Genomic DNA, 14884 nt, shown 5'->3' with positions numbered 1-14884 from the left:
CTACAGTTTTTGAAGTTTCCCAAGTCTTATGAAGTAGAAGTCCTTTCTCTTATTAGAAGATTTCGGTCGATGGAGTGCTTTATCTGAGAATATCCAGCTGTTCACATATTATGATATCATTATATTAAAAATCCTCTTAACAAAAATATTGTTTTATTTCATGATTCCGAGGGCCATGCAATTCATATAATGGTGCACTTTAGATATCTTTTCGTGTTTAATATTGGGGGGTGGGAGCAGGGATCAGGGATCAGCTATCAGCTATCTAGTATTCTCTTGTATTTTATTTATTTTCCTTCCAGTTTCACAAACTTTGTATTATATTTATTTCTTTGTAGTCACCCTCTTCTGGAATTTCTTGAAAAGAGACCTTTTGTTATAGTCGGCTAGAAGACAAAATTTTTATTTTATGGAAGGGAAGCCTTTAAACGGTTGATGTTTGCCCAGCTGGCAATCCATACCATGTAGGTGATCTTATGAGCATTTACATGCGTAGAGAAGGCCAGTTCTATGTGCTACAATATCCCCTTTTTGGACTTGTCTGACTGATGGAGTGGATGGTCAAATTATGTTTTTTTTTAATAAAACATTTTTTCAGTAATGCTTGAGTCAGATTTTTGGAACACGGTCATCAGTCGGTCACCCAATATTCTATATTCATTTACTAATATGATGTTTCCCTTAACAGAAGGTATAGATGTCTTGAAGTATGACTTTAAACCAGATTGGATCATATTTTGGGGAAAACGAATGAAAGAGATACACGATGAAAAAATTAAATCGATCAAATTGGAAAATTGTCGGTTATTGAATCTTTCCACATCGGAGCCTGAATTCTCTAAATACTTTCTATCAATGACTGAATCACAACCTAAAAGAAGGTATTGACACAATTATGCTAATGTAATGTTTCATTTTGAGATATTTCAGCTGAAATGAAGAAATAATTAGGGATGTAGAAGTCTAGGCATTTACAGGGCTTGTATTTCATTGTCTGATTTATTTTTCTGTATAATTCCATATTCTCTAATAATTTCTTCATCCTTGTTGAGATATTCCTCTAACGATTTCATAGTCTGTGTTAAGATATCTGATTGTTTAGATTAACTCATAAGAAGGTTAAAACCCGATACTTGTTTCAATGATTTTGACACGGAGACTATTTTTTAATATTTGTTTAATTTTAGTTTGGAGAGATTGAGAAGTGTTTCTCCTCCAATGGATAGGTCCAGAAACTCGGATGAAACAATAGATAGATCCAGAAACCCAGACAATCAGTTTAGAACAATGGATAGAAAGAGAAGTGAAGTGAAATCTAGAAACCCAGATATGCCATTTGATATAAGGAATAAAGACTCTTATGATAATCCTTATAAAAACCAAGAAGGTAGGAAGAACTATTTTCCGATGCAGTCAACGAGTGATAAACCTCCCAAAAAACGTAAGGATGATAGATCACCATCGCCTGTTTCTGACAAGTAAGTTATACCACACATATTCTATAATTATCAGAAGAAAAACACTTTCTACAGTAAGAATGGTCATCTGACAGTTCTACTGAGACATGTGCTGATGCTAAAATTGAAGCCTCAATATGTTGATTTTACTTCCGTAAATGGACTTTTCTTGGGAAAAGGTAAAATGTCTGTGATTTTTAGAATACAGGTTGTAATTTTTTTTTCTATAATTAATTAATTATAATTTCATGTTAAAATACCGTCAAACTTGTTTATAACGATCACGGACATAGCGAGGTCTCGGATGTAATAAATGAACACCCGTCAACATACATTTTAGTCTGGGGATATTGCGAAGTATATTCCACAGAGCTATAACTAGAAATTACTCATTCTGAGAAATGGCTGTCCAATCGATTTGTAGCAAATAATTACTTAGATCTTAAGTGAAGTATATATGAGGCATGTTCAGAAAGTAAGTGTACTAGATTTTTATATCTTTAAGACAAAGTGTATTTGAAAAAAAAAATACAAGATATTGTTGATACACTTGTAGACCTTTTTTCCACATTATCGCCATCCCTTTCAATGCATGCGGTGAGCAAGCAAACAAGGTTTATTTATTTAAGAGTCACCCGCGTACAGGGCACACGGCGACTCACGAGTGAGTTGCTCGCATCCAATGAGTTAAACGTCATTCTAAAATAAACGTTCACACACTTTTAGATATTTATTTTTTCGTTGTTCTTTTATTCACATTTTGGGAACTAGTTACATACGCAAAACTGTTTTATTTTTTAGGATAGGATGTTTGCATTTTTATGATTTACCTAAATATTTTATTTTATGGGCCATTTTTAAATAGTCACAAATAACTTTGCTAAAAATGGGAATCAGGTTGTGGTAAATTCAAACCCTGAACTTCTGATCTGTTAGTCTGCAATGCTACCTTCGAAGAAATGTTGCTGCTTTGAAAAATATATATTCTCATTTTGAATTCCCACAAAAACTGTAATTACATTGGCCACGTCCCTAATACGTTTGTTCCTAACCTTCCAAATGTTTATAGAATATCGTCACTAATCTTGACGTCACGATTATCAGTGCCAAACATGTCGTGTTTTTCTAGTGACATTTTTTATTATTTCCTTTTTAAAGTTATGTATGAAAACATTTCTCCACAATATCCATATTTATTCTGAAAATACAATTAATTATTCTGAATCCATTTCATATATATTTATCGGTATTTGTTGCATGTGATATTTCCCTATTACAGTGGTGAATACACAGAACACCCAGGCTTGAGATGAATCACAATAATTGACTTTTAAACTTCTCACTTCTCTTTCAGAGATTCAGCATTCTCTCCGTGGGATAATAATGATGATGATGATGACAGTATCCACTCTATCATGGTGGGTTCTGATTTAAAGCGCAGCACTTCCAAGACAAAGGACACACAAAAATCATTTGGATCGAGTCATGGCAGAGTAATTATTTCTAAGGAAAGAGACAAGTATGTTCACTTTGTATATAAAATAATTTAAATAGTGATTTGAGTATATTCAAAATGACCTAATTTAACTGTTGATCCATACTCAGGCAGATGAAGGATCAGTTCTGTATGTAAAACAGAAGGAGAATTCAGAACGAGTGTTTTCCACTCGATGACTACTCTTTGATAAAAATTACTACCTATTTTACTTCAAAGAGTGGTTTTACACTGTAATAATTAATTGTCCCTGTACTGGCATCCGAAGAGAAAGACCGATCGCCTTGCCTTCATGTGACAGATTATTATTTATTGGTGTTCCAATGCAGCGTATCTTAATCATGCAACAGATTTTTGTCCATTTTGATAAGAAAATGCATCACTATTTTACTTTTTATTTTTTGTTGCAACGAACCTTTAACCATCAACACAAGTCTGAATATCATACATCCCCCCCACACTGTGGTATCTCTAAATATGAGATTTTGCAGGGTAGCAAAAACATTTTAAATTTTTTTATTAATGCTCGCAGTTTAATGTGCAGTAGTGATATTAATTCCGGAAACTTTTAGAAATTCTTTAAAATTTCACATTTATTAATCATTCTACCTTTATTAATAATAATTTCCATATCTAAAGGATCATTTAAAAAAAATAATTATTGGCAAACTTTTAATATACAGGATGTTCTTAAAACCCTGTCACGTCCGAAACCACGATGATCAGTATGAGCAAGAAGACATATTGGCACACTAAAATAATTTTTTAGAACAACTAAATTCTTTAAAAAAACAAATGGTTGCTTACTTCTGCAGGGGAGAAACGAGGCGGGGGGAGGGGGAGTCTGATGCACCGTCAATGGCGCGATCGCGCCCCCTTCGCTTCACCCCTGCAGAAGTAAGCAACCATTTGTTTTTTTTTTTATGTATATTTTTGAAAAAAAAATTTCGTTCTAAATATTTTTTAAAATATGCTAATATGTCTTCTTGCCCATACTGATCATCGTGGTTTCGGATGTGACAGGGTTTAAAGAACACCCTGTATAATCAATTGATGAATTTACAAGCACACTGAAGGAAGTACAAAACAATTTTTTTGTTGCATATCCTTTGTTTTATAGAACCGGTTCGAGTTGTCAAAGCATCACAAGTGCACCAGGCATCGCAAATCTTCAAGTGTAATCACGTTAAATCAGGACAGATTGATGGCTTTGATCAGCTCTTTCTTGTTGCTCGGTTTATTTTAGAGATACCATCACTATCGGCCTTGCTCATAGAATTTATATTGGATTTAAATCTGGATATCGCCTAGCCAAGGCAGGACAATTCTGCTCCAGATTATGCTACTCCTGGCTGTATGGTATTGTGCTCTGTCGTGTTGAAAGATGCACTTTTGTGGAACTCCATAAAATAATTCTTCGATTGCAGGCAACAGTTTCGCCTCTACCACTGTTTCTTGGTACTTTTTTGCATTGATGTTGCCCTTAATGGCACCTAGCCGCCCAGCCATGCTGCCCCACACCATCACACTGACTGAGTTCCTTGTAGTGGCCGTAGTATACTCGGGCAAAAAATCGACTTCAAGTCAGTGGCGAACAAACTTCACTCTCGCTCTCCAAATAACCTTGCCCAAATCTTCTTCCGTCCATTTCTTTGTGTCCGAGCCTAATCTATGTGTTTCTACATTTGTTTCAGATACAGCTTTTTTCTTGGGGTTTTCTTGGGTTTTCGCTCACTAATCATTTTTACAAAGTTTTTTTAGAAAAGATCCGTCACAAACTAGTACAACAGGTGTTCTGATGATGTTATTGATATATTTTGTAGATGTCCAATAGTCCTGCATGGCCTGGCGATAAATTCTGCCCATATCTTGGTCTATTCCTTAGACTTTCTTCCAGCTCTTGCAGCTGATTTCATGGATTCTGTGTTCGTAACCCGTATGCAGAGTTTCCCTACACCTAACTTTGTTGCTCCACCGTTCAAAATCTTCGTAATTTCCTCATAGGTTTACCCTTCTTCACAAAGAGCAATGGTTATTTTCCTTTTCCCAAGTGACCAATCAAGTTTTGAGGTAATCAGAGCCATTTTAGTTATTTCTCAATTTTATTAAAAGTCCTCACTTGTCAAAACACAATACCTGACTAAAACAACAATAAAACTGTTTTTAAAAATCGCCAATGTCTTCCTGATATTCCTGTGATTGACTGATTTAAATCACGCAACTTTTTGTGTTTGTAGGAACAAAAATGTCAACCTGAAAATTTATTGTTTTTTTTAGCATGTAGTTTGTTATTTTTTAAATATCAATTTCAAAACCTTTATTTATTACATCATGTGAAAGTATTATGTACAAATATTATAGTGTGTGGCCCAGAAGAATGTACATTTTCCAAACAAATATCAAATAGATAATTTTTTTGTTAAAAGTGTCCAGAATTAATTCCACTACTGTATATTGGCATTTTTGTAGTATTTGCTCACATTACTGTCAAAATATTAGAAGAACGTTGTAGCATCATAATTACTGCAGTGATTTACTCGAAATTCTACTCAATTGATTTCAAAGGATTCAGAAGTTTGTCATATATCTCCCTCATAAATAATCATAGAGACACGCGAGTGTTTTCCTAAGAAAAACTGCATCCACCCTAATTTAGACTAACAACAGTGTACTTCTAAGGGTGTGATATATTTTAACATTAACATGTCAACAAATGTTTGTTGTTTAGGGTTTATGGGCGAGTTACAAAAGAATCCACTCAATCTCCGAACCAGGAGCCCGTACAATATAATATTACTTTAGATGACATAAATATTATATCCGTACTACGCTTGCTGACAGCTTTGGAGAATTATTTGGGCAGTCTTGGCCCTAAAATTGTCGATCTCTTAGCCATCGCTTTGAAACTGGAAAGGGTAATTTATTGAATATTACAACTATTATTTGAAGCACTAACTCTTACATTTTATCTGATAAACAAATATTGATACACCAATGTTTTACTTTTTTTGAATCACTAATTTTGCGCCACCTGATAATTTTTATTTATATTTCAAATTAAAGGTTCCAAGTTAAGGGTCCTGTGGTAATGTCCCGGACTCACGGACCAGAGATCCACGGTTCGAACCTCACTATACCACATCTTGTTTTCCATTTTCTATCACGGTTATTTAGGACTAACAAAGCCAATCGCAAAAGTTGTTTCTGTATGCATCAATAGGTTGAATTACGCAATATATTCAATATCTAAGGAGATAAAGAACATTTTGTTTTATTAATTGGCGGTTGTTTTATCCATGATATATTAAAAACATTGATATCTTTAGATTTTTATTTAAATATGTAAATTTATTTATATACAGTCGAACTCGGTTATAACGATCATGGAAATAGCGAGATCTCGGATGTAACGAGGAAACATTAGTTGACATTTTAGTTCATGGTTTTCTCCATAGATACATACTTCATGTCTTCATGTGATAGGTATGTTTGTAAGCATTTATTATAATTTTCCTTAATGTTTTTAAAAAAAATTCTGTAATATGTACACATATGTATTTACTTGTTTACGTAGTGACAATGTGCAATAGCGATTGTATAACGAGTAACGCTTATAACAAGCAAATTCAATCGGTCCCATCTTCCCCATAATAACCAAGTTTGACTGTATTAGGTGTACAACTTTGCTTCTGCCGTTTTTTATTTCCTGAAAATCGAGGCCTTATTGTAAAACACTTGTTATACATTTATGATATACAGTATTATCCATCGCTGGCAACTATTTTCTCCCATCTTTTGGGCAGCGTATGAATCCCGCATTGAAAAAACTGGTTTTTTACTTTTTCGTGAGACCGGAAGGGTTGGTCAGCCAGGCCAGGTGTCTCTCGTTGTATTTTGACTGTTTGTCTTTCAATGCTCGGCTAAAACACATTAATTGCGTTCAATAAGGATTCCCTGTGATTGTTTCACTCGATTTTAACTGCTCATAATACACTACGTCGAGCTGGGCCGCAATTATAAAGGCTATCTTCATCGGTACATGCCGAGACGGTATACTTAACTTCTGTACTATCTTTGTCTACCGACTTGTCATCTCGACGTCATATGATCTAATCCAACCAATGAATAACCCCGAAAATTTAGTCCGCGTTCCTTACTTAATTAAAATAGTTCTCATTTATATTATAAATAGGCTTTTATAATAAAAAGTGGCCACTTGTAAAAATAATCATGAATGCTAATTCAAGCAAAAAATGCTCGCTTGAACATGATTTTTATATGACTTTTGATAATTACCAAGACAGCATGCTTAAGTTTTGTCTGTATTTACCGAGCAATTACAAAGCTGGCTCTTTAAACATTTTGATACGTACACAAGGGGAGATAGTAAAACAGAAATGATAACTTTGATGATACCCATGATATTCTGCACTTAGAGTTATCGTAATGGACCTGTTTTTCGTCCCCAGTCACAATGCGATTCAGAAATCCCTTCCCCCTTTGCCTTTCAAGCAACTGTTCACAAGCAAACAATCGCCAACATCTCAAACAAAGCAAACATTCAACATCTTTCGGTTTAATGCGTACGGCACCCGATTTCCTAACTTCTGAAGCATTCCTACGGTTTTGAGGCATTTTGAGATTGCTTGTTGAGTCACTCCCAATGATCATGCCAATTCTTCTTGACTTTGACACGACCCTTCATCAAGTAATGCCTCCAATTCCGCATCTTCGAAAATCTTCTCTCTTCCACCGCTATGGCTGTTTTTGACACCACCGAAAATCACCGTTCTCGAGGCATTGAAACCACTCTCGACACATTCTTTTACTAATGAGCACTCAATGTGCCTCAGCCGCAGATTTCTTAATATTAAACAGAAAATTGAAACCGCCTGCAAATGACGAGAATTTGACTTGTAAACTGTCATTTTCACTCTAGACTAACTTTATGATGCTGACGCAAATCAACTAATGTTTCTATGATGCTTCTATTATGTTGACTGATGCCCAAGTTTATTGCATGACATGTATGATCTATTTATTTCAACCACTACTTACTGCTAAAGCCATCTACAGGAAAACGGCGGAATCAAAGTTGTACAGTTGTATGAAACATGTACCTTTTTGGAATATGTATATATTAAACATTTAAGTGGTTTTTTGCCATGCATATTCCCGCATTCGTGGTTTGCTTCTAACGGTCCCTTCAAACACAGGTTTGACTTTATTTGATGTTATCGTTTTGTTATTCAGGAGCTCCCTAATTCTTCCGAAGATCTATTAATTAGCGATACTTACAATGTATTGTTTGAAACTGTCAAAGAGAAACTCAAGGGTCAGCTGTTGGCGGGTCTAGTGGAACGCAATGCCATCGTAGCTGCCAAGAGTGCTATTCAACACACCAGCACATTGCTTCACAAAGCATCGCAACTTATTAAATCCAAGAAAGAGTTGTTAGAAAAAGAGAGATTGAACTCCAAGGTAAGCTAAACCACCATTACTGTGCTTGTTTACTCATTGCATTGATCATTGAAACAATTTACACATTTTACTTGGCCACAACTGTTAAAGGGTTCAAAATGTCAAAGATTTAAACTATGTACGTTATCTAATGCTGACCGAAACAAGAATTGCCAACAACACGTAGAGGAACTCAGTCAATCTCAGTGTTTAATGTGTTTTTTTATCAATATTTATTACTAGCATGCAACAGTCAGCTATTGGCCACCTGTTAAGGCTGTGCGCGACTGGTAGATACTGGAAGTAAATTAAATGTTCATATTGTTACTATGTCAAAGAAAACATTTAAAAAAACAATTTGGGGGTAGTACTAAAGGTCCTCATATGACGGTAGTTTTTGGTGTATATATCTCCAATGTACCAGTTAAATCATAGGGGTTTTTTATTTCCAGAGTTTACCTGTGAAGGTGGAAGGAATTGGTGCTGTGGAGAAGGCAGCGATTGCCAAGCAAATAGCTGCCGCACTGATTGCACAAGGAAAGACTAATGTCACAACTTCGGAGCTGGAGAGTTTAGTAAACGCTGTTGTAGGAATGGCAAAAGCATCCCAATCGTCCAATGAGATAAACGCATCAACAGGTAAATGAACAAGTTTACTGCTCTTGTGTGATTATCCATTTTAATGGATAAAATATCACATTGGTATATATGTCGCCGCCAAATAGTTCAATCAGCCACTCGACAGAGCAGCTAGGCGGTCCATTAAATGCCGGCATTTAATTGAATGACTAGGACATTAGATAAATGAATGAAGATAACTCAACATTCAATTTGTTGGCTGGTTGAAAGCCAGCCCTTTGGAAACCGCCTAACCAAAACCTGCCGGGTCAGGTTAGGTTAGGTTGGGTTAAGTTTAATAATAAAATAATAACTTATTAAGTTAAATTAAGGATCGAGTTAAGTAAACAATTTTTTTATTCTTAAACCTAGCCAGACCGAAGGGGGGGATTCGAATCCCCCATAGACCGATTTGGTCAATTTCACTTTATATACGTAAGCATTCGGCAAACGAACAAAAATGAATAAAATACACGAATGAGAAAAATATGTGTTCGCGAAAACATGAATAAATTATTGCACGGACATAAACACTTCAACGCTTTATTCTCCTGATGTCATATACAAGTAGGCGCTGGGGTCGTTTGGTTCCCGCGTTCGGATCATGTGTAATTTTTGGATGCTTAGTGAGGGAAAGGTTAACCCAACCTATCCTAACCTAACCTAACTTCACATAGTAAAATTAATAAAAAAATTAAACAATTATTATTATTGTATTAAAATTAAAGAGTCTAATACCCGTATGCAGAGACAAACCTTAAGGTGAGGAAAGTACATTCTATTGTCTTCACCTTCGGGTTATTCTCTGCATTTGAAATTAGAATGTACCTACCTGACCTTAAGTTTTGTCTCTGCATACGGGTATAAGGGACATTCAGCCCTTATGTTAAACATTCATTCAATAAACGGCCTAGTCATTCTGTTGAATGCCGTCATTTAATGAACACCCTAGCCGCTGAGTTGAGTGGCAGCTTTAACTATTTGGCGGCGACATGTACACCTGACTCTCATTTTACACGGGGGATAAGTTCCACTGATCAACACAAAAAGAGTATTTTAAACTACTATTACAAGATTCAAAATAAAGCAAATAATGGCAAAACTGTCAAAAATGCCAATGTGAGAAAATGAAAAATGTATGGAAAAAATGGGATTCCTTAAAAATAAAATTCCTTAAAAATAAAATTAATGTATAGTGTATAGGCTATAGTGTAAATATACTGCCAGAAAAGTTGTAAAACTGTCATAATATTTTCAATGATTTAAACAGGAAAATTTAAATTATATGGGGTTTTATTTGTATGGTATAACTTTTTTTACTATGACACCACAGAATTTTAACTGTCATTTAGATTGCGGCAAAACTATTTCACACATTTATTGTTTAAACCATCGTCTTTTCACATCACAATTATAACTTCAAACGGTATTTCTATTGCCACATTTTTAAACTCTTTGCATTGTAAATTATTGATGTAAATTCTTTATTCTCCCTAAACATTCGTCAACTGCGTGCCGCAATTTAGCAAAATGTCAAAATTAGACACTCAAATAAAAAGGTCAATTACACTGCACCACCTACTTTGAATTTAGTTTGAGACAATAATAAACTTTTTTAAAAATTTACTTTGATTTTATTCTTCATTTTGGACACACGCGGCGTCGCGCGGCTCGACGGTTGGAATACAGGTACTATATTCCCGCACGGACACAAGTACCGAGTTCCGCGTGCCGTGAAGCGCTAGAATATAATTGAATTGTTTGCAGATGGGCTTCTATCTCAGTTACATTTCACCAATAAAGGGATTCCCGAGCAACCGACGAGGAAAGCGCAAGTCACAGAATCTTCCAACAGCAATGCTTTACAGTTGTTGCAGTCTGCGTATACTCAAAAGTATGTGATTGATTTTATTTAGTATTGGTTATACAGTCTTATTTATTTTTATTAGCTGTAATCGGTTATATTAAAAAAAATCAAGTGCGACCTTTGTCGTTTGATCAACACAAAAGCAAGTTCAGCTCTTATTTTGAGCATTCGGTCTATGACTCCCGGCGAAAGTTTAAAGTAAATGTTTGCATGATATACTGTATATCGTGGGTATACAAGAAAACTGGTTAACTGCAAAAAGCCAGTTTTGCATAAATTGAATTTGAAAGTTTGGTTGTTCATTAAAAATCAAGTTTTGTTTTTTTTATTTAATATCTATTATTTATTATTCATGAAACATATTTTTATACATTACAGAATTTATATGAAATAAAAAACAACCGAATTTTGAGAAAAAAAATAATGAAGTAAGATAAGAAAAATAATATCCGCATTTAGCTGATTTTCCTCGTGAAGAAATTTGTGCTGGTTGGTTAGCCGGCGACATTGTCTAACTGAATTTGAGTTGTATCAAATTCAACACTGTCTTCATCTTCAGATAAAGTATCCTATCACATTAGCGGAAGTGGAAAGACTCTTGTACCAATGATGGAATTCTTCGGGAATGACTCCTGTTTTGCATAACTTTAACATAGTTTTTCGCTGTAGTAAGGTTTCATTATGGCACATATTTTTACTTCAATGAAAACTAGCTAAACTCACATAGTAGTTGTTTTTTACTTGTAATAAAAACTTTGGATGTGATATTGTTTAAGTAACGAAAACCACACAAAGACACATAACCGTTTTTCCTTGTATATTCATTATTAAAAACATAAACTTCAATTCAAATACAATCACTTAAAATCATTTACGTGATTTTCTTTGTAAAGATTTGAGAAGAAATGCTATATATACGTTTTTACTCGCTCTACAATTCTCTGAAAATTAGTTAGTGCCGGTAATATCATTTAACCTATTATACCTGTAGAGGATAAAAATTTTAAGTTAATGGTATTATAACTCAAATATGCCAAAAACGTAATTAACCGGTTTTCCTTGTATACCCACGATATTATGTACGTATCTACATTGGCGGGCATTGCTTCGAGCAATATCTTCAGCAGACCAATAACATCATTCCCTTCTCTGCACCCAGTGGTGTATAGGGCACTGTATTGGTAAACTAAAAGCAAATTTCGATTATCGGTTGCATAAAGTGAATGTTACACTGTGTGTAAAGTGGCCACTTAAACCAGCCAATGACAGGTCATAAGCCCTGTAGATGTCTAGACATCTATATTCCCTTCTCTAAAATTTTCTCCATCTCTGTTGTAATATTTTAACATAAGGTAAGGTGATCAGGTGCCAGTCCAGAAACAATGAAATATTGCACTTCTAGCAACCTTTAAAATCAATATTTTCACTTCCTACCGAATTGTAGGCGAACGTGCCAACCACTTTGTCTATCTCCACTTGATTTCCTTATTCAGCCATCTGGTTCTATTTCACACGCATAACTGTTTCTTCATCCGCCTGGACACAGTCCCAAACAGTCTAGTGTAAATTGATCAAGGTTTTTAGGTACGTTTTTTTAAGCATTAAAAAAATGTTTGTTTAGTGTTTTTTTCATTCTATTATTCATTTTACATAAGCCCGGGAACTTTGTTCAATACAATTATTTATGTGTCTTGTATTAATATCATTTTTATTCATCAATTTATGATGATCTTCACAGGGCATTACAAATTTCACCCATTCCCACCAAGCCTGTGGAAAAAGAAGATTCAATTTCAGGAATGGATGGGCTGAGTGATTCTGATTTGAAGACACTTCTTCAAAACTTTAAGGATCTTTCCTCAGATGAACAACATGGTCTTATTGCATACTTAAAGAAAATGGAAGCTAAGGAACCCAAGAGGGTTGAAAAGTTACGACAGTTTGTTGATCTAGAATCTTCTCTACACGCAGAACTGGTTAACTCTCGTAAGTTGTTTTTATTTTATCTGTTTCAAAACATTTTCTGTGTTTGCGAATTGTTATAAGTAATGTTTATTTTCAAATCCACTGATATAAGAATAACGAAGAATGTATTTTAAAGTGAAGGCTTTTTGTGAATTTGTGAAAAAATTATAAAAATAAACAAGTATGCATCTTAAATTGAAAGCTTTTTGTGAATTGTGAATTTTGTGATCTGACAATAAAGGCACCGTTCATTACTTTTAAAAAGGGGGTTCCACACATTGCTGCTGTGATAATGACTTAATACTTATTTAAGATCAGAGTAATTTATTATTTTTTTATTGATTCTGCGGTGTATTTAAACATTCGGTTTAGAAAATTGTTACTGAAGGAAAAGCAGCTGAGAGTTCTTTAATGAAAATCAGTACACCTAAAAATTATTATTTAAAATAACAAGATATTCAAATTACCGTATAAAGTTGTTTTTAATTCTTTTATTCATAGCTTACATTTACTTTGTGGATGTCATTCATTGTGTTAACTTTGTTTTACCAATATTTTCTGAAACATGTTGACATATACAGTTTAAAAGAAAGTTAATTGATGACTTTTTTTTAAGAAATATTAAAAATTTAAAGTGCCATTTTCAACATAAAATAAATCGCAGTGCCTTCCCTTTTTGCCCATTCATGCATAAAGTTTGATTGTATCAAACTGTTGAGTTTTTGTCAATATAATATGTAAGTATAAATAAAAACATGAATATGCGTTTTTGTTATATTTCAGAATCCAACAGGCCATCAAGTCCCTTTTCCACCAGAAAATGTGGCAATAATCCAGATGGTGTAAATTCAGTTTTGAATAAAGATGAACCCATAGCTTTAAAGAATGGCGCTTCCGTAGCTCCGAAGAAAGATGAATTAAAGATTAAAGATAGTGATGATGAAGATGACTATACATTTGATGAGGTTAGAACAAATTCATGAAATATTTATACAGCTGATTTTTTTTATTTCAAGTTAAACTGTTTATTTTTTCTTTTCTATATGAACACCTCACTGGCATGACCTGTGTCGAGGAATTCATTTACATTATTTTGATATTATGTTTTAGTTGCAGTAATCCCTGATTTTGGTTTTTGTTATTCTTTATATACAAAGTACAATTTTCCCTCGAATTATCCCATTTTTATAAACATTACACTTTATAAACTTTGCTTCTGCTGTTTTTTTTATTCCGAAATTCGAAGCCTTATTGTATAAAAACTGGTTATACATTTATGATTCAAAGTATTGTCCATCGCTGGCCACTACTTTCTCCCATCTTTTGAGCAACGTGCGAATCTCATGTTGAAAAAACTGGTCATCTTATAAAGCGATCCACGAATCGATGCAATTTTTTTTACTTGTTCATGGGACCAGAAGTGCTGGTCAGCCAGGCCATGTGCCATTGATCGAAACAAGTGATAGTCAGAGGGAACAATGTCTGGAGAATATGCCGGGCGGGGTAGGACTTCCTATTTCAACGTTCCCAAGTATGTCTCGACTACTCGACTACAGTTTGTTGTGTCTCTCGTTGTATTGCAACTGTTTGTCTTTCAATTCTCGGCTCAAACACATTAATTGCACAATGTTTGATTATGTCCAAATGCTTGCAGACTGGCTGGATTTCCTCCCTAGGGAGTTGAATGACAGGTCATAAGCCCTGTAAATGCCTAGACTTCCATATTCCCTTCTCAAAAAAAATTTCCGTCTCTGTTGAAATAAATTTAAGCATTAATTGCATTCGATAACGATTTCTTGTGATTGTTTCAGCTCATGATACACTAAGCTGAGCTGGTCTCACCAAATACAGAGCATGTCCTTAGAGCCGTGAATATTCAGTTTGGACGTCGACGTGGAAGCATGGCCGGGAAATTACCATGATTTTCTGGACTTATTTTTATGGACCTATTTTTTATCCCCAGTCACAATGCGATGCAGAAATCCTTTCTGTCTTTGCCTATCAAGCAACTGTTCACAAGCA

At 34.6% G+C, this 14884-nt stretch overlaps 1 protein-coding gene across 3 annotated transcripts in view; it reads left to right on the top strand.

The window, feature by feature from the left end:
- LOC148279747 (uncharacterized protein CG7065-like) overlaps positions 1-14884 on the top strand; it is a 50975-nt gene that overhangs the window by 32938 nt on the left and 3153 nt on the right. For all 3 annotated transcript variants that reach the window (XM_088229442.1, XM_088229440.1, XM_088229443.1), the window contains 9 exons: positions 689-881; positions 1188-1478; positions 2812-2976; positions 5681-5867; positions 8206-8433; positions 8865-9051; positions 10798-10924; positions 12636-12883; positions 13646-13827. In XM_088229442.1, the coding sequence (XP_088085568.1) occupies positions 689-881; positions 1188-1478; positions 2812-2976; positions 5681-5867; positions 8206-8433; positions 8865-9051; positions 10798-10924; positions 12636-12883; positions 13646-13827 (1808 nt within the window). The remainder of the gene's footprint in view (positions 1-688; positions 882-1187; positions 1479-2811; positions 2977-5680; positions 5868-8205; positions 8434-8864; positions 9052-10797; positions 10925-12635; positions 12884-13645; positions 13828-14884) is intronic.

The sequence above is a fragment of the Micrasema longulum genome, unplaced genomic scaffold, assembly GCF_059751315.1.
Source record: "Micrasema longulum isolate JH-2025_06_02 unplaced genomic scaffold, ASM5975131v1 h1tg000677l, whole genome shotgun sequence".
Lineage (NCBI taxonomy): Eukaryota > Metazoa > Arthropoda > Insecta > Trichoptera > Brachycentridae > Micrasema > Micrasema longulum.
The sequence above is the reverse complement of the archived record's forward strand: the minus strand, read 5'-3'. Positions and strand labels throughout refer to the sequence as shown.